Source organism: Myxocyprinus asiaticus, chromosome 13 (assembly GCF_019703515.2).
Source record: "Myxocyprinus asiaticus isolate MX2 ecotype Aquarium Trade chromosome 13, UBuf_Myxa_2, whole genome shotgun sequence".
Lineage (NCBI taxonomy): Eukaryota > Metazoa > Chordata > Actinopteri > Cypriniformes > Catostomidae > Myxocyprinus > Myxocyprinus asiaticus.
Window position 1 is genome coordinate 4,989,552 of NC_059356.1, and position 19,959 is coordinate 5,009,510.

General features: G+C 39.7%; 2 protein-coding genes across 3 annotated transcripts in view; one reads left to right on the forward strand and one right to left on the reverse strand.

Moving 5' to 3' along the window:
• LOC127450334 (gastrula zinc finger protein XlCGF57.1-like) overlaps nt 1–19,959 on the forward strand; it is a 310,096-nt gene that overhangs the window by 79,952 nt on the left and 210,185 nt on the right. The window lies entirely within an intron of this gene.
• LOC127450374 (gastrula zinc finger protein XlCGF57.1-like) overlaps nt 1,895–19,959 on the reverse strand; it is a 306,871-nt gene continuing 288,806 nt past the window's right edge. For both annotated transcript variants that reach the window (XM_051714454.1, XM_051714452.1), the window contains exon 2: nt 1,895–12,038. In XM_051714454.1, coding sequence (XP_051570414.1) covers nt 10,930–12,038 — 1,109 coding nt within the window. In that variant the 3' untranslated portion in view covers nt 1,895–10,929. The remainder of the gene's footprint in view (nt 12,039–19,959) is intronic.

The window sequence follows — 19,959 nt, forward strand, 5'->3', positions numbered from 1 at the left end:
GCGCTTCTGCTTCAATCTCCTCTTGTTCATTTCTCACTTGCCCTATCGGTTCTTCTTCACATTCTTTTTCTTTTTCTTACCGTACTTTTATTTTCTCTAACGCTGTCCGTGCCTGTTCATAACAATCTAAAGGCAAGTTTCTCTCACTTTTCCTATCCTGTTTCTTCTTTGGTCTCACTCCCAGTTTTGTTTGTCTTTCTTTTTCTAACTCCACATGTCCCTCCATCTGCATTTCTCCTAAAACCTCTACAGTTCCCTTGAGTATTGTGAACTGACCTTCCGAAGGCACATATGGAGGTGGTTTAACAAGGACTTCTCCTTTTGTACCCATCTCTTTTTCTGCATCCTTCAGTATTTTTCTTGCCTGTCTTATATTTTTCAAATAATTTTCTCCTTCCTTTTTGAACAGGGCTAGCACTTCTCTCTCTTTTTCCCTTTTTGTTTCTCTTTTTATTTTTTTTACTCTTATCTTTAGTTTTATAATTTTTTATCAAAGTTTCCATTTCCTCGCACAACGCTACATCAAATGTCCCTTCCTTTGACCTTTTTGTCATCATATCTTTGGTTCTTTTTTGCCATTTGCTTGAAAGCTTACCTATAAGTTCTTTACACAATGGATATTTTAATCCTAATATGTCCACAGGAGTGGCTGCCATGATTTTTCCTATAATACACCAAATCCTATTTTTAGGAAAAATATATCACTGTATTTTGTATTTGTGACAATTTTTATTTTTGGACAATTTTATTTGTTCAGTTAATATGATCTTCCTAAAGAAATTCAGTTATTTTTATTTATTTATAAACCAATTTCCATAACATACACTTTAATTGTAATAATTATTATACAACATACTAGTATACATTTCCAATATGTTGTCAATTTACTTCTAGGATCACTATCCAAATAGTGCCAAACCACAATAACAGCTACTTTTTCTTAGATAAGCTGAATCCTTATTTCTTTATTTTTTTTTCCTTCCAAGTTATTTTTACTTGGCACACAAAGAATGAAACATTATTTTATCACCCTTCATTTAGATAAATCATTACATTTAGAAGATGAATGTATATCTTACTATTTTAATTTATTTCCTACTACAATAATCCGTAAAGCCAACAATTTTTCTAATTTGTTTCACCTTCACTATTCAGTACATAAGCTCATAAAAGACCCTTTATTGTGTGGGGCTCAAATTTCTCATACATATATATTGTCATATATACTTGTCCCATTTGTTTGGGTTCATTATTTCACACACATATATATTCTCATATATACTTGTCCCAGTTGTATGGGCTCATACAGTCATTCTTTGTCCCCTTTTTTATTCAGGGCTCATTCTCTCATACTCTCCTCTCAAGTGTGACAATAAATTGTCCACAAGATACAGAACTCATTTTCTCATACATCCACAGTCACACCAACACTCTCACAGACACAGAAACTTTCACACAAACACAAGGCCTTTCTAAACACAGAGCTCTCAAAGAACACAATAAAATTCTAAAATGCAACTATTCTTCCCCCCTCTTAGGTGACCTGCAGGATTTGCCTCTCTTGTCTTCCTGGCTTTTTTTATAATTCTTTTTTTTTTAAATTGTATCTGCTTTTCATTTATTGTTATCCATCAAGGCCAGGTTCTGGCAAGCAACACAAACTAATTATATAAGCAAAAAATGCTTACCTTTTTAAGTGGCCACTGTTAAAGTTGCTCGTCCAGCTAGCCTGTCATGGTGTTTCATTCTGCTCCTTTCCAGTGCCCCACGTTGGGCGCCAATTTGTTGCGGCTTCTGCCGCCTTTATTAAGAATCACTCTCAAAGTCTTAAGGTTTTGATGCCAGAAGATAGACTTTATTATCAGAGGTAGCAAAGCCGAGTCAGTCTGCTAACTTTCTATATTCAAACATGCCTATAAACACATTCACCTAGGGTCGTGACCAATACACCCCATACATTTTGTTCTGTGTCTTCAGACTGTTAGAGAACATGAAACTATTTGAGAGGCCCCTCTCCATCTCTTTATGGAGCCTTATCCTATATATTTCCTCTAGTGTCAAAACATGAGACTCAAGATTACCATATATGAGTACCATATGTGATAACATATTCCATTTTGAGGGGCCTCCTTTACACAGGCTTCTACACACACACACAGTAAAATCCATACTTGACCATCAGAAATAATTGTAGACAAAAATGGCTATATTTCCATTGATTATACTTTATTAATTTATATTTAACTTGATAAAAAATATTCCACAACATTAGTCGCAAGCTCTCGGTGAGACCAAGTACAGCACAATCGAGAAGGAGTGTTTGGCCATCAAGTGGGCAGTCCTCACCCTCCGGTATTATCTGTTAGGACGTGCTTTCACCCTCTGTTCAGACCACGCCCCGCTCCAGTGGCTCCATCGCATGAAGGATGCCGACGCGTGGATCACCTGTTGGTAACTAGCTCTCCAGCCTTTTAAGTTCGAGGTGGTCCACAGGCCGGGGGCGCAGATGGCTGTTGCAGATTTCCTCTCCAGAAATGGGGGGGGGGAGTAAGTGACAGGCCGGATGGCTCCCTGGCCTAAGTCGGGCGATGGGGGTATGTGATGATGGGGGTGTGGCCGAGCAACAACTGTGGAAAGCTAGGCCAAGAGAGTGAGTGCGGTAAAGATTGACACCTGTAGGAAAATCACCTCTAACAGCAGTTTTGTGTTTGCAGTGAGAGCGGAGAGGGATAAGAAGGGCAATCCAGACCACTGGAGGGTAGCGAGAGCTACGCTTCAAATGCCTGAGTGTGTGTGTTTACGTGTGTGTGTTGAAAAGCCACGTTGTTTATTGTAAATAAATGGCTCCATTGAGAAAAGAATACGCTGAGTCCCGCTTCCTCCTTCCGACAGATCCAGTGACTTGTTACAATTAATTAATGCACTATGAACTAACAATAAACAATTGTATTTTTATACATATTTGAAAACATATTTATATAAATTTGAAAAAAAATTAAATGTAAAAGATGAAACCAAGATAAATCATATCAAATCCTTTGACATAAACTGCAGGTTTTTATTGAAACAGTACAAAACATGTTTTGCAGTGCAAGTCAATGAGGTCCAAACATTCAAGCTCCAAAAATGACAAAGACAGCTGTGACGAGGAGGGCATGGCCGGGCCATGAGGGTGCACAGCTGGCGCTGAATCAGATGATCAGCGGAAGAGCGAGATAAAGGGGAGCCGGAGGCACCAGTTCGAGAGAGAGAGATGCACGTGGCCGCACCATGTGTGTCTGTGTTCATTTATGTTGTTTTAAGTTCATTTTTATCATTAAACCTTTATGTTGACTGTTCAGCCAGTTCCCGCCTCCTCCTTGCTCATCTTTATACTGTTACAACAGCATAAAGGTAATCTGTATAACTCGAGTGGTTTAATAGGACTGACCGTTTTTGGGTGAGAAATAGACCAAAATGTTTTTCACTCTAAATCTTGACATTACAGTAGGGCTGCATGATAAAATCTGATATACTATTATAAGATAACCATAAGGTGACGTCATCTGAGTGGACGGAACATGGGAACCCCCAATGCCCAAATATACTGAAGTTTCTTGGAATATAAAACAGACCGTCTATCCCAGAGATCACAAACATAATTGTCTTAATTGCTGTCCTTCTTTACTTTAAAAAAGCATTCTTGGCTAAATACTAAATACTCTTTCTAAAATGTATTCACAAATCACAATCACAAAGTAACATATTCAGAATACAAGAAGACTTATATATATATATATATATATATATTATATATATCTTTTAGAACTGTCACTTTTATTTTTGGGGGCTTTTGATTCTTGTACTCATCCTTTGTTTTTATTGTTGTTTTATATTTTTTTGTGAATCACTTCGTATGAGATGTTTTTTTAAAAGTGAGATATAAAAATTAATATGCCTGTGTTACAATATGTGTCACACTGAACTAGCCTCACATACATCTATAAGCCGTAAATTTTACAATAGGCCTATATGTCGTATATATTGTTCATACATAAAGATTAAGATTTGTACCAGCCAAGAGAGTAGTTGTGGTATGCAACTCTAAGTATTAGGTACAGTAAATGAGTGAATATTGATTCATAAAGGCTGAGGAAAGGGGCGTGCTTCATTACATTCACTATGAAATTAGGCACAGAATAGAGGTCCACCCTGTTTCACCAAGGTCCACTCATTTGGAGATTTCTGGCCTCGCCCTGGTACGTCCTTGCACATCTGCAAGTGGAGTAGTAAATGGAGGCATAAGAAACCCTACAAGCATCCCTGCAAGAAAGTGGGTGAAATCCCTGTACATAGAGCAGTAGAAAGACCTGTGATACCTTATGAAAGAAATTAATACAGAGCAAGGAAAGGCATACATATGCAATGTGCAAACAAATTTGAAGTGGGGGGAATCAGACATCTGCAGATATCCTTGGGATAGACCTATACAGAGAGAGCTACAACAAAATCAGCACACACATCCAACAGATATAATGGATTAAACTCTTTTAAACTTCAACTGAATGCAATCATACCCACAGAAACCCCTATAAGTGTATGAGCAATTAGGGCTGGGCGATATGGCAAAAAAATAAAATCTCGATTTTTATCAAACTTATGGACGATTCACGATTTACGATATGTTCTTTAATAGAATGCAAGGCAACCTGGTTAGAGAAATCCAAGTTCTTTTCATTATAGGAAACAAAGGTGTGCAAGAAAAATGTACAAACACACCAAATGCACAACAGGGTGATGTTATCAACATAGTGTAAATGTAAAATAAATCAAAATATAATACATCCATATGTTCAGAAATAATAGATTAAAAAAACTGCAAAATACTTCTTAGCCAGCGTAGGTATTCATTTTATCTAAACCAATTCTATCTAGAAAGTTTTCTAGAAATCAATATCTGTAAATGATCAAGGTTAACTAGAAAGTACTCATTGTATATCAAACAATTTGTGTGTATATTCATAAACCCTGCAGATAGAGACACACCCTCTAGAGGTTCACGCTGAGCAGCTCAGAAATATTAAATACTGTAATTGATCATTACAACTCAGCTTGCAAAGTTGGTCAGAATGATCGCTTGCCAAATGTTGGCTATAGATGCAATACACAAAGAAATGTCACAAAACAAAGAAATAATTAGCGATCTATCTGAATCTTCACGGTAAAAGGAGCAGTGGATGTTTGATTCTCTAATATACTGTACTGCAGTTTCATTATGTTCTTTCCATGGTGTTGATGCATTCTGAGGAGTACATAATCTGTGTTTTTATGTGAGTGAGAAGAGTAAAGAGCGCTGTTGCATAAATATACGTCCTATTTATATTTGCACTTGTATTTTGCTACGAGTACTGTATATTCCAAACGGACTCCCGAAGCCAACTACTCTATTTTTAATATCTGGATTAATGCCTCGATAATATAACACAAGGTATTGTGATACAAATACACGTGGAAAAGTGCACATTAAGAATAACATACAGAAAAGAATTTGATGCATAGCCTAATATTAAAAATCATTTATAAGAAAACATTAGCTCACGGTCTTTTCTTTATAGAAATTATTGTTGTTAACTTTGTTGTTATCCTTAAGAACAATAACAATATTAATGCTGATAGGTCTAATAATTGAATCTGCTATTAGAGAAAGTGGAGTAGATCCCGTTTGGAGATGAGCAGGAACATTTGACTCACATGGAGATCCTTATTTTTTTCTTTTTTCAGAAGGCAAAGTTGTGTAGTTTTGTGTATCTGTATACAAACAAAATGTTCATAAATGTTTGAAAAAAATAAAACAGGATACTAATACTGAAAGAACTAAAATAACAATATTTATGTGTGACTGTTTTAATAATAAAAACAACAATAGTAATAATAGTAATACTAATAATAGCAGCAGCACAAAACAAACTGTCATTACTTCGAAGGCCATGGACATTTACATTGTATTGTTGACAGAATTTGGCCCTAGCTGAAAACTAACTGGGGAACCCTGCTGTATTGCCTATCCATATGATTTGAAACGAAGCGCCCATAGCTGTCACGTAACTAACGCTTTATTATGGGTAAAAACAAAAGAAAGGACACCGTTAATCAACATGCGCACGTCAAGGCCAGTTATGGTCTCAAGCCGGGTGTATACATGCATGATGGATGAAGCTGAGCTACAATCACACTGTGTACAATTATACTGGGAATATTACAGCTGTCTTTTATATTAGTCTCCGTGTTGTTAAATTGTCACATTCAGTTGGAGCGCACCACACGCGTGCAGCTGATCAGATCAGGAGCGGCATTAAGACAAGTGCTGTGAATTCTTTTTCTCCTCCTTATTTAACCTTTGGTGGATTTACAGTGTATCTAACTATAGTGTTTGCAATGTTTTTATGCAAAAAAATATTTATTTCTCGATAAACAATAAAATAATTGTGTCAAAACCACCCAGCCCTATGAGCAATGATAATAGATAATGGTCCAATGCAAACATATTGGAGTAGTCAAGATGCTCCTGCAGAGGCCGAGGGTAAAGCAAAGCAGCTTTATGCAAAAGAGTTAGGTAAAAGCAGAAACTGGCATATAGTCCTGTAGAGAGAATGGTAAATCTGTTAGAGTATGCGGGTATACATATAGGGTGAATTCAGAGATGCAAATGTGAATAGCAGTACTGTTACTTATTTAGTTTTAGTACTTCAGTTTATTATTGGTAAAGAAAGCTGTGCGGGACTCAGCAGTCTGCAGGCAATCAGGGGTAAAGAAAGGAGCATAGAGTGATGTATGTTAATAAATATACATCTTTTATTTGTTTCTCCTAAAAAGTTTCCATTTTGTTCTTCACTTAAATTTTGTTGGTTACATTATCACATTAAAGGTGGAAAAAGATCTGACATGATTTATCTTGGTTTCAATTTATACGTCTAAAAAACCTGACATTTCCAGTAATGTTCCAGTACCCTGACATCAGCCCCACTATGCTTATTTACTGACAAGCAACATCTCCCATAAGACATCTTTGCATTGGTTCAAGAGTGTTTATCTTCTCCTCCAGCGGAAACGGTAGCACATTATGGCAGCAGCATGGAAGACATGCTGCTGTCAAAATGTGCATTAAGGTTTAGAGTTTATTCGCAAAGCGATGACTTGTTTTGACCATTTGTGGACGTAATGACAATACGCTCGTCAGTTGGTATGGGCAGCATATTTTAGCCCTTATTATATGAGATATTACACTGATTCTACTGCGTTTCCTGGCGGCCTTTATTAAAACGATGTACAATTGCTCCAATACTGCAAACACAACTCTTCCCGAAGCAAGGAGGTAATTCATCTGCTCCATCATGGTGAGGCGGGCTCCATTAAGATGGACACATGCTAACTACCACCCCTGGAGTTCGAATCCCAGGGCGTGCTGAGTGACTCCAGCCAGGTCTCCTAAGCAACTAAATTGGCCCGGTTGCTAGGGAGGGTAGAGTCACATGGGGTAACCTCCTTGTGGTTGCTATAATGTGGTTCGCTCTCAGTGGGGTGCATGGCGAGTTGTGCATGGATGCTGCGGTGGATGGCGTGAAGCCTCAACACACACTATGTCTCCGCGGTAACACGCTCAACAAGCCACGTGATAAAATGCGTGGGTTGACGGTCTCAGACGCGGAGGCAACTGAGATTCGTCCTCCGACACCCAGATTGAGGCGAGTCACTACACCACCACTAGGACTTAGAGTGCATTGGGAACTGGGCATTCCAAATTGGGGCAAAAAAAAAAAAGAAAAAAAAAAAGAAAAGAAAAAGGACACATGCTATGATATGCATTTTCTTTAGTCGAATTTTGAGAGATGCGCTTAAAAATTTGAAATCCTTTAATACCACTAACGCTACACATTTTGGATGTCTTCCTTATTTGACAGACTCAGTTCAGATCATGGAATACTCCACTATTTAGCTGACAGAAAAATCAGGTGAGTTAGATAAATGAAAATGTGTAGTGTTAGTGGTACTCCAGGAAAGGATTGAGAAACACTACTAAGTTACATGCCCCATTATAAAATGGTGTGCACACATGCAATCAGGTTAATGTTAATGTTTCTGGTAAAAAAACAAAAAACATTTCCTTTCACTTGAATTTTGTTGGGAAAGATTAACATTGGTTTTGTTGTAGGCCATTCAGAGACAAGGACGAGACCAAGATTTATATGAGCTTTTATTGAGATTTGCGGATATGCATACAGCATTGCAGGGTTTATGCGAGAGACAACTTAGTGACTGTGAACACAGGTTTTATACCATGAGACACCCGGAAAGGTGAAGCAAATCTAACAGAGATAAAAGTTTCATTTTACCACAGAACAGTCTATGAGACTAGTGGTCGACCAATATGAGTTTTTTTAATGGCCGATGCCAATATCCAGAGTGCAGGGTGGCCGATACAATGCCTATTAATAAGTTATATTAATAAACGTTTATAATATTTAATTCTTTAAAAAATAAGATTGTATTTTAAATGGTAGATAGCAGTTTCTTCTGATTTCTCTTTAGTCATAGAACTTGTCATTTATTTACACATGAAGAAATTGTTCATATATTAGGAAGAAGGAAATAACAGTACACACAGTAGTCCAGCAACAATGTATGGTATTTGCACATTACCAATCACATTTTCTCATAAAAGACCCAGTCAAACCAATTGTACATACAGTACTAGAGGCCAACCGATATATCGGTTTTGCTGATTAATCGGCACTGATAACAGATTGCAGAAATAAAAAAAATCGCTTCACTGATGCCTTGTGCTGTTTGTTTTGACATGAGACTACAATCTGCATGGAACGAAACACTTCAGATGCGGATTTAAAACACCTTTTCATTATTGATATGTATAAAGTACACTATAGTATATGTTGTCATATCATTATAAAGTAATTAATTTGTTGACTAGATGATGCATTAGTAGAGAACAGCAGTGTGTTTGCCAACAAGGCTGAGAGGACACTAACATTCTTTGAAGTTGCACTCACGCCCTCGTGCAGATCCAGCAAAAGCAGCAGCAATCTACTGAGTGTTTAAACGGCGTGGATCGCCTGCTTGAATTATCACGGACTGACCATCATGCTTTGTGAATTATTAGAGGAACATCTGATCCTTATCCTGAAGTTTTTGATTCTGGCTGACGGAATACGCGCTTTAGAGGAAAATATTAGATGAGCACTGGAAGGGAAGAAAATGCTGGATTTTCATGAGGTTCATGAATTCCATCTGTTTAAACGAGATATACGAGGTGTATAATTGAAGTTTTATGAATATTTGCCTTTTTACCATTAGACAAGACAATTAACAGATACAGGGAACTGTTGAGGAGAGAGATGGAGAAGGTAACAGGCGAACACTTAACACGTCGTGGCTCTGATATGCGGACCATTTATATAACACTGTGTTGCACACCGGTCTTTTATTGTAATAACACGATGGCACGTAACAACAAAACAAACTGTTATTGGTCGTTTACATGTCTCAAACGCTCCTTCACATACAAGCAGGCAATTCTCTGCACCCTCATGGCCTTAAGAAACCAATCGGCCAAATGGGAAAATGTATCGTCCGATGCTGATAATTAATAAATTAAGAATATCGGCTGATTTATCGGCCTCTGTGATATATCGGTCGACCATTATATGAGACTCCCTTCACTCTAATCACAAAACATTCCATACACACACATATATAAGAATAACAGCAGAAACAGAAATAATAGTTGGATGCATAGCATTTGGGTACAAAAGAACAAGAACATTGTTCATTCAAAGACAGCTCTGGGGCTTCAGCACACATCCTTTTGTTCCCGAACCTCCTATCTTCTATCAGTTCCTGTCCTCCCTTCCACCTGCCCCAGAACCTAGGGCACAGGTGCCCTCTGAGGGAAAAGCGAAACACTGAGGGGGGAAATTCACTAATATTAAACTGCACCCAGTAAAAGTGACGTTTTTTTGCACGCACTCTCTGTGTTGGTTTAGTGCCTGATTCACTTAAGTAATTAGACATATCAAGCAATGGCATAAACATGCCCACATATCATTGCTGAACGCAATTTGCACGTGAAATTCTGATCTTGTGGGCCACTTCTGAGCGTTATATAGCGAAGGATGCCGCCAGCCACCGTATTTGACACACCCTTCCGGGACTGTACACCATCACTGTGATCCAAACACCTTAATCATCTCTTAAACAAGCCAAAATGGCGCTTGTCTACACTGCGCATCCGTATATATAAGCCAGATAACACTCTTCATCATTTGATCATTATTTGATAAATTACTGCAAATATGATTGGTTGAAAATGTTCTTCAACATCTCTTTTAAATAAAATTCATTTTACCACCTAATTTCATTTCGCTGTTGTAGCACAGATTGCGGCAGACAATTTCTGTGAATGAAGCACAATACACAATGAGTCTTATTTACATAGAAAGGAGATGTTTTTGCACGGAAAGGAATGATAATGACTTCATTTAAATACTCAAGATGCAGTGCAATTTCAGTGCTGATTGCCACTTCTAAAATAGTTTGCAGGTGATTAGTGAATAAGACACAGATATTTGCACTGAAATATCACGTGCTAAATCTGTTTAGTGAAACTGCCCCTGATTGTTGCAGACTGTCCCATAACAATTTCATCTTTTAATTTAGAAAATCTGCCATTTAATAATTTTAACATTATATGTGTTTGCTATTTTGCCCAGCTACTACATAGAATGACAGCTGATTCATGATCATGGTAATGCAATGTAGCAAATGACCCTTTATGATAGAATATATAGATGGCTCTTTTTGAAGAAATGCTTTTTTTTTTTCTTCTTCTTCTTTTCAGAATTTAATACCAATAACACAGCATTACCTCCAGTTTGCTCACTCCAACAACTCTGGGCAATGCCCTTTTCTATGATTTCTTAAATATTTTGATTGGCGGAAACTTTTTCCACATGAAGGGCAGTGGTATGGCTTTTCTCCAGTATGCACTCTCTCATGCTGTTTTAGGGTGTGTGACCGACTGAAACTTTTTCCACACTGATGGCATGTATAAGGTTTCTCTCCAGTGTGGATTCTCATGTGCTCAGTAAGGTTTCCTTTTGAAATGAAACTATTACCACACTGAAGGCATGTGAAAGGTCTCTCTCCAGTGTGAATTCTCATGTGAACACTTAGGTCTCGTTTCTGTGTGAAACTCTTTCCACACTGATGGCACTTGCAAAGCTTCTCTCCCGTGTGAATTCTCATGTGATCATTAAGGTTTGCTCTCTTTGTGAAACTCTTTCCACAATGAAGGCATCTGAAAGGCTTCTCTCCAGTGTGAATTCTCATGTGTACTTTAAAGTATTCTTTATACCTGAAACTATTACCACACTGAAGGCATCTGAAAGGTTTCTCTCCAGTGTGAATTCTCATATGTCTCTGAAGACCATCTTTCTGTGTGAAACTCTTTCCACACTGAGGGCAAGTGAAAGGTTTCTCTCCAGTGTAAATTTTCATGTGCTTGTTAAGATTGTCTTTACTCATAAAACTCTTTCCACACTGATGGCATGTGAAAGGGCTCTCTCCGTTGTGAAGGCTTAAGTGTATCAAAAGGTTTCCTTTACATGCAAAACTCTTTCCACACTGAGGGCACTTGAAAGGCTTCTCTCCAGAATGAATTTTTATGTGCTTGTTAAGACTGTCTTTGCGCATAAAACTCTTCCCACACTGAGGGCACTTAAAAGGCTTCTCTCCAGTGTGAATTCTCATGTGCTTTTTAAGACTTTCTTTCCGTGTGAAACTCTTTCCACACTGAGGGCAGGTGAAGGATTTTTTGGCTTGAGTTTTGTTTTGTGAGGAATTCTTCTCAGTCTTTGAGCAACTAAAAGATTTTTCTCCAGCTCCAGGATTCTGATACTGATGTTCCTCCTTCACTTCATTCAGTTCTTGACTTTCTATTTTCACTTCTATTGGTTCTTCATTTTCCTCTTTAATTTCCATCAAGTCTAAAAAGAAAATATCAATGGAAATTAATAAAAGTCATCCTCATTAACCTAGTTTCCATCCATTTTTCACGCTGTTTTGTTACTGACAAAGTGAAAATGCGTGATGACGTCATGCTTAAAAAAATACTTTGTTGCACAAGTTTTGAGTTATCACAAAAGAAATCTGCCCTTTCCATACAGAAATGTATGTACAGTTGTTCTCAATCGTTTGCATACCCTTGGAGAATTGGTAATATATGTACCATTTTTAAAGAAAACATGAGTGAGCAGGCAAAACACATTTCTTTTATTTCTTATGGGATTCATATTCAACTGTAGGTTATAACAGAATGGCACAATCATAAAATAAAACATGGCAACAAAGAAAATAATGAAATGACCCCTGTTCAGAAGTCTGCATACCCTTAGTTCTTAATACTGTGTATTGCCCCCTTTAGCATCAATGACAATGTGCAGTCTTTTGTAATAGTTGTCTATGAGGCCCCAAATTCTTGCAGGTGGTATAGCTGCCCATTTGTCTTGGCAAAATGCCTCCAGGTCATGCAAAGTCTTTTGGTTGTCTTGCATGAACCGCACGTTTGAGATCTCCCCAGAGTGGCTCCATGATATTAAGGTCAGGAGACTGTGACGACCACTCCAGAACCTTCACCCTTTTCTGCTGTAACCACTGGAGGGTCAACTTGGCCTTGTGCTTAGGGTCATTTTCATGCTGGAAAGTCCAAGAGTGTCCCATGCACAGCTTTCGTGCAGAAGAATGCAAATTGTCTGCCAGTATTTTCTGATAACATGCTGCATTCATCGTGCCATCAATTTTCAAAAGATTCCCCATGCCTTTAGAGCTCACACACCCCCAAAACATCAGTAAGCCACCACCATGCTTCACAGTGGGGATGGTATTCTTTTCACTACAGGCCTTGTTGACCCCTCTCCAAACATAGCGCTTATGGTTGTGACCATAAAGCTCTGTTTTGGTCTCGTCACTCCAAATTACAGTGTGCCAGAAGCTGTGAGATGTGTCAAGGCGTTATCGGGCATACTGTAACCAGGCTTTTTTGTGGCATTGGTGCAGTAAAGGCTTCTTTCTGGCAACTCGACCATGCAGCTCATTTTTGTTCAAGTATCGTCGTATTGTGCTCCTTGAAACAACCACACCATCTTTTTCCACAGCAGGCTGTATTTCTCCTGAGGTTACCTGTGGGTTTTCCTTTGTATCCCGAACAATTCTTCTGGCAGTTGTGGCTGAAATCTTTCTTGGTCTACCTGACCTTGGCTTGGTATCAAGAGATCCCCGAATTTTCCACTTCTTAATAAGTGATTGAACAGTACTGACTGGCATTTTCAAGGCTTTGGATATCTTTTTATATCCTTTTCCATCTTTATTAAGTTCCATTACCTTGTTACGCAGGTCTTTTGACATTTCTTTTCTGCTCCCCATGGCTCAGTATCTAGCCTGCTCAGTGCATCCACGTGAGAGCTAACAAACTCATTGACTATTTATACACAGACACTAATTGCAATTTAAAAAGCCACAGGTTTGGGAAATTAACCTTTAATTGCCATTTAAACCTGTGTGTGTCACCTTGTGTGTCTGTAACAAGGCCAAACATTCAAGGGTATGTAAACTTTTGATCAGGGCCATTTGGGTGATTTCTGTTATCATTATTATTTAAAAAGGAGCCAAACAACTATGTGATAATAAATGGCTTCATATGATCACTATCCTTAAATAAAAGAAATTTTTTTGCATGATCAGTCATATTTTCAAAATCAATGCCAACATTTCACAATTTCTGCCAGGGTATGCAAACTTTTGAGCACAACTGTATATCGCTAACGTGTACCTTTCGCCTCCCATATGTCCCCAATTCCCCCCCATTGAAATTAGCCAGTTTACTGTCATTTTAATTTCACAAATTAATGCAATCAGAAGATGAGGAATTGCAATCAAAAGGGAGCAGTTGCCCTTCTTATAGGACTGTAATATTTGTCCTGATGTTGCGCCTATCACAGATTGCCACCGATTCCGACCCGAAAGCGAATCGTCATGGCCCTGTTCAAGCTGGCAACCTGCACCAAGTAGTGGAGGAAACTTTTGGTCTTAGTATAAGGACCATCCATCGATGTGTATATGCTGTGTGCGCAGCTATTACAGAAAAATTGATGAGGTGTAATATCAGGGTTTACATGATACATTCCTGATATTCAATAGGCTATTTTGAACAATCATCTAATCTAAAGCATTGCCATCAAAACTGCATTATGTCCTGCATATTTGTCCAGCAACTTTTAATGACCAACTGAACTTGATTGTAATCTAAAATTAATTTTAGCGTCATAATGCAATTTACATTTTCTGAAGAAGCTCAGCAAATGCGATCCGAGGTAAAGAGGGTTAGATTTAAAATATTTAAAAGTTTTAAAATGTTCAATGGCTAGTTTTCTGAAAGTGAACTCAGCATTGGACAAATAGTTCTGATAGTTTATTATCTTGAAAAAAGTGTAGAACATTCTGAGAATGTCATTCAGCTGACTTTTTTCATCTACAGAACAGGGTAAGGCTAATTTAAGTTTGTGTAAAGAAAAGGCAATTATATAGGCCTAACAATATTATTTTTTTCACTTGGCAATTCATTTTTTTTAATTAATTTTTTATTCGTTTGGTAATTTATTTTATTTTTAATACAGGGAATTTTGCCAGCATATTTTCAAAAGTAAGCTAAACAATAATTTAATAGAATTGGGCTATATATTAGTGTTCCAAAAATGCACACTGAAGCTTTTCTCCTAGTATTGTGTATTTATTTTTAATTTAAAAAATCTTTGTGCACAGAAATGATATGATTTTTGTATTGTGGGCTAATTTTATGACTGCCTTCTATTATTTTGAATGGTGTGGAAAAGCAACTTTAATAAATTAACGGATGGCTACCGTGAAAAAATTAATCAAAGAGTGGCCATTCAATTGTTATCTGTGCACTTGTCGATGTGCATGATACGAGATATTTGTGCTGGCACTCCTGGAAGTGTCTTGACGCAGATGTGTTTGCAGCATCAGATCTGTGCAGATTAGAGGTCTGCACGGGCCTTAAAATAAACCCGACACGTACCAAAGACTGCATGGCCCGACCCTACCCAAACGATACCGTCAGATTTTAAGCCCGAACCCAAAATTGCTTACTATCTAATTTCTTCTCCTAGCAAATACTGTTGCAATAGGCTATATTTTATGTAAGCAATCAGGCAACATTCATAACAATACTGAAACAGTAAACATACACAGTTTTAACAAGGCATAGTAGCCCTTCAGTACACTAGAGCAGAAGGGAAAAAAAGCATTGCTTTACCATTTATGCACTGAAATGTCACTTGGTGCAGAACAATCTGGAATAATATGAAACAATGCAACAGTCCCCTCTATGCAGCCTGAACTTTTTTAGAATGTTGAATCTTTGTAACAGCTGCGCTGAAAACAATCTAGATGCAGCGCAAAGAATGAAACAGAGCGCAGGTGTCTCAACATGCGTTTTTGACAATTTGAAGTTCTTTTTAACTTGACACAGTGTTTAAAATATGCCGGTCCTGCGGTAGACACTGCAGAAAAAGCGAGATGCAGTGCAAATGTCAAAGACATTCGTCCAGCATGTGTTTAAACAACGGGAAAACAGAACAGACGCGCGCAAAAACCCATCGGGGTCTCGGGTCCCATTGGGCCCGAGTCGGGTTGCAGACCTCTAGTGCAGATACGCCATTAAGACCAATCCATAACAGTATGAGTAATGCTTCACGTACAATAAATTGGTTTTCAAGGATGTATACCTTGTCTTCATGATTAACACAGTCTAACGATTGGGGTAAATTCTGTCATGTAACACTAAATTTTTGCGTTAATGCCAATTTTCTCAACAAAATGTGTATCCAAACCAGTTTTTCATGACATTTGAAGTATCGACATAGAGTTTATGCGCTAGAGTTAAACGAAAATATATTATGTCGACACTTGTGAAATTTTAGTGATAATTTGCTTTTCCATCAGCTACATCGGTAACGTTTTTATGCGCAACACATTTTGTCTAAAAAATGTTTGTTTCCTTGGATGGAAACATAGCTATTGTAATGGAGAAAGTCTACAGGGGCAAAGTATAATTTTTTAATATAGTTTATGTACTAAACTAAGGTTCATAAAATGCAGTCCTACCAGAGCCCTGAGAATCACTGATTTCTACCGTGTCAGATCGCGTAATCCTAGCAGCGCCCTACTGCATGCTTGACTTCCACAATTCTATTGCAGTAGATCATATGATTGATTCAGAGCCCTTTTATCTAAGCAAAACAGATTTAGATGTACACTTAGATTTACACCATACACCTTATTCATGCTAGTGCCATCTTTGATTTTTAATGGAACAACTGGTGACATCAGAATAACTAGGCACAAACATTCAGTAGTAGCCAGCCAGCCCCAAAAACTGCCTTAACCCATTTTTGGTCTTGGGTGCCTGACAGGCTGCGATCGCTGCAGTTTTATCAACCTATGGACGCACCTGCCCGTGACCCAAGTGGAACCCCAGATACCTAACTTCCACCTGCCCAATTGCACACTTCTCCGGGTTGGCCGTGAGTCCCGCCTGTCTCAGCGTTCTCAGGAAAGCCCTCAGATGTTGCATATGCCGCTGCCAATCATTACTGAAATGATGTCGTCATGCGGCGGCATATGCCGTGTGTGGTCTGAGGATCTTGTCCTTAAGGCTCTGAAACGTGGCCGGGGCTTTGAACAAACCGAACAGAAGAGTCACAAATTGGTGTAATCCGAATGGTGTGGAAAAAGCCGTCTTTTCTCAGAACATTGGAGTTAAAGGGATCTGCCAATAACCCTTTGTTAAGTCCAGCGTCAAGTAAAATTGAGCCGCGCCCAACCGATCGAGTAACTCGTCAATTCGCGCCATTGGATAAGCGTCAAATTTGGACACCACGTTCAATTTCCGGTAGTCGACACAGAACTACTGGGCTGGCCCAATCGCTGTGCGACTCTTCTATTACGCCCATTTCGAACATTGCCTCTAATTCTTCCTGAACAATCTTTTTCTTGTGTTCAGGAAGACGATAGGAGCGGCTACAAACCACCACCCCCGGGGTGGTCTCGATATGGTGCTCTATGAGGTTCGTGCGACCGGGTAGGGGTGAAAACACATCCGCGAATTCCGCTTGCAACCTGGCAATCTCTGTAAGCTGCGACAGTGAGAGGTGGTCTCCGCAAGGGACCGGGTTGAATGAACTCGATTTGGGGAATACCTCTGGCCCAAGCTCCGCCCTCTCCAGAACTACCGTCGCCAAGGCTACAGGTACCGCCTCCCTCCATGGTTTGAGGAGGTTGAGGTGGTAGATTTGATGTGCCCCTCCCCTATCCGTTCGCCTAACCTCATAATCGAGATCTCCAACTCGTCGTGTGACCTCAAAGGGTCCTTGCCACTTGGCGAGTAATTTGGAGCTCGAGGTGGGCAGCAATACAAGCACCTTATCTCCCTGTGCAAATTCCCATAGTCGAGTGTCCCTGTCATACAGTTGGCGTTGCCGTTCTTGCGCTTGGAGCAAATTCTCCTGTGTTACCTGCCCCAAAGTGTGGAGTTTTGCTCTAAGATCAAGAACGTATTGAATTTGGTTTTTGCTATTTGAAGGTCCTTCCTCCCAAGCTTCCCGTAGGACGTCAAGCACACCGCGCAGCCGGCGCCCATACAGTAGCTCAAACGGTGAAAACCCGGTGGAGGCTTGCGGGACCTCTCGTAATGCAAACAGCAGGGGTTCGAGCCACTTATCCCAGTTTTTAGCATCTTCGTGTACAAACTTACGAATCATATTTTTTAAGGTCTTATTAAATCGTTCAACCAATCCATCGGTTTGCGAGTGATAAATGCTGGTGCAAATCGACTTAATACCTAATAATTCATACAGTTCGCAAAGTGTACGTGACATGAATGTTGTGCCTTGGTCAGTGAGGATTTCCTTTGGAATGCCCACTCGGGAGATAATTTTGAAGAGTGCCTCCGCAATACTACATGCTGAGATGTTGCTTAGAGGTACTGCTTCCGGATATCGCATTGCATAGTCCACCAATGTCCTGCGTCACTTGCTCTTTGATAATAGAAAAGTACGGGTATGTGAGCGTAACACCAGGCTGGAGCTGTTGACCATCAATTACTTTCACTTGGTCAAAGGCATGTTTAAGGGACACATCACGCGACTGCGAGAATGGGAATTCCCCTGTCTGCGTCATCCCAACATGGAGCTGACGTTGAAAGGCCCAGGCACCGCCTCACCAGTCATTGTATCGCACGTCACACCCCGCCCAACTATTTTGCAGGATCCATCCAAACACATTACCCTCAATAAATTTTTAAAGCCAGGACAATTGGTTCCCAGAATTAGTGGATGGGTGAGGCGGGGATTAACCGCAGCCTCGACTCTATGCCTTTTTCCCCTGAATCATATCTCAATGGTAACCACCGGATACTTGTGAATGTCACCATGCACACACCTCACCCTCACCAGTTTATTTTTATCCAATACCCCGCCTCGCACCAAGCGTTGGTGGATCGAGGTTTGAGAACAACCTGTATCCATCAAATCTTGATGTGTATCCCCTTTTACTCTTACCGGTATCCGATATGCCCCTGCCCGATCGGGGGCAGCCTGTGGAGCGTTGGGGATCTGGACCAGTGTCCCCACCTCCATGACTGGACACCGCTCCTGGCTGTGTCCGATTTCCCCACAGCTCCATGCAGACCGGCCCAGGTCTTCCTTCCGCACTCAAGTAGAAAGGCTTACAGTTTATGAAGAGCACCTCTAAATTAGGACAACACATCTTCAGCGTTGTTACATCTGTACACCAACATTCGTTGATGTAAAAACCCGTTCCACTGCCTCTCGTTTTCCCCGTTAACTCTGCAGTGTGATCCGCTCTGACCAGCTCGAAGCCCGGCAGATGTAATGTGCTATCCGGAATGGCTTCACTCAGCCAGGCTTCCGTGAAGAACAATGCAGCAGAATTTGCGAAAGTCCTTATTTTTGCGGGTAAGGAGAAGTAATTTGTCCGTTTTGTTAGGAAGAGAGCAAAGATTTGCTAGATGGATGCTTGGCAGAGTGGTTTGAAAGCCGCGCTGTCAGAGCTCGACCAGAGCGCCGGCTCGCTTCCCACGTTTGCATCTTTTAGTGTGCTTGTACAGCACCAAAGCTCCTCTGACTAAAATGTCCAACAGAATGTCCAAATAATCAAAAACCAGTAAAAGATTGTCTGGCGTGTGCTGCCGAATATTCAGCAGCTCGTCTCTGGTACAACTGATCAGAAATAAATTACGAAACATAGGACAAACAAACAAAAACAGAAAAAGAACTGGAAAACTCCATTCCGACGCAGCCATCTGCGGCGCCATCTTAGGTGATCAGATGTCATAACAGATATCGACTTAACCTGCAAGGCTGCTCAGCAAGAAAGAAGCCACTCCTCCAAAACTGCCATAAAAAAGACAGACTACAGTTTACAAGTGCACATGGGGACAAAGATCTTACTTTTTGGAGAAATGTCCTCTGGTCTGATGAAACAAAAATTGAACTGTTTGGCTATAATGACCATCATTATGTTTGGAGGAAAAAGGGTGAAGCTTGAAAGCTGAAGAACACCATCCCAACCATGAAGTATGGGGGTGGCAGCATCATTTTGTGGGGGGAGCTTTGCTGCAGGAGGGACTGGTGCATTTCACAAAATAGATGGCATCATGAGGAAAGAAAATTGTGTGGATATATTGAAGCAACATCTCAAGACATCAGCCAGGAAGTTAAAGCTTGGTCGCAAATAAGTCTTCCAAATGGACAATGACCCCAAGCATACCTCCAAAGTTGTGGCAAAATGGTTTAAGGACAACAAAATCAA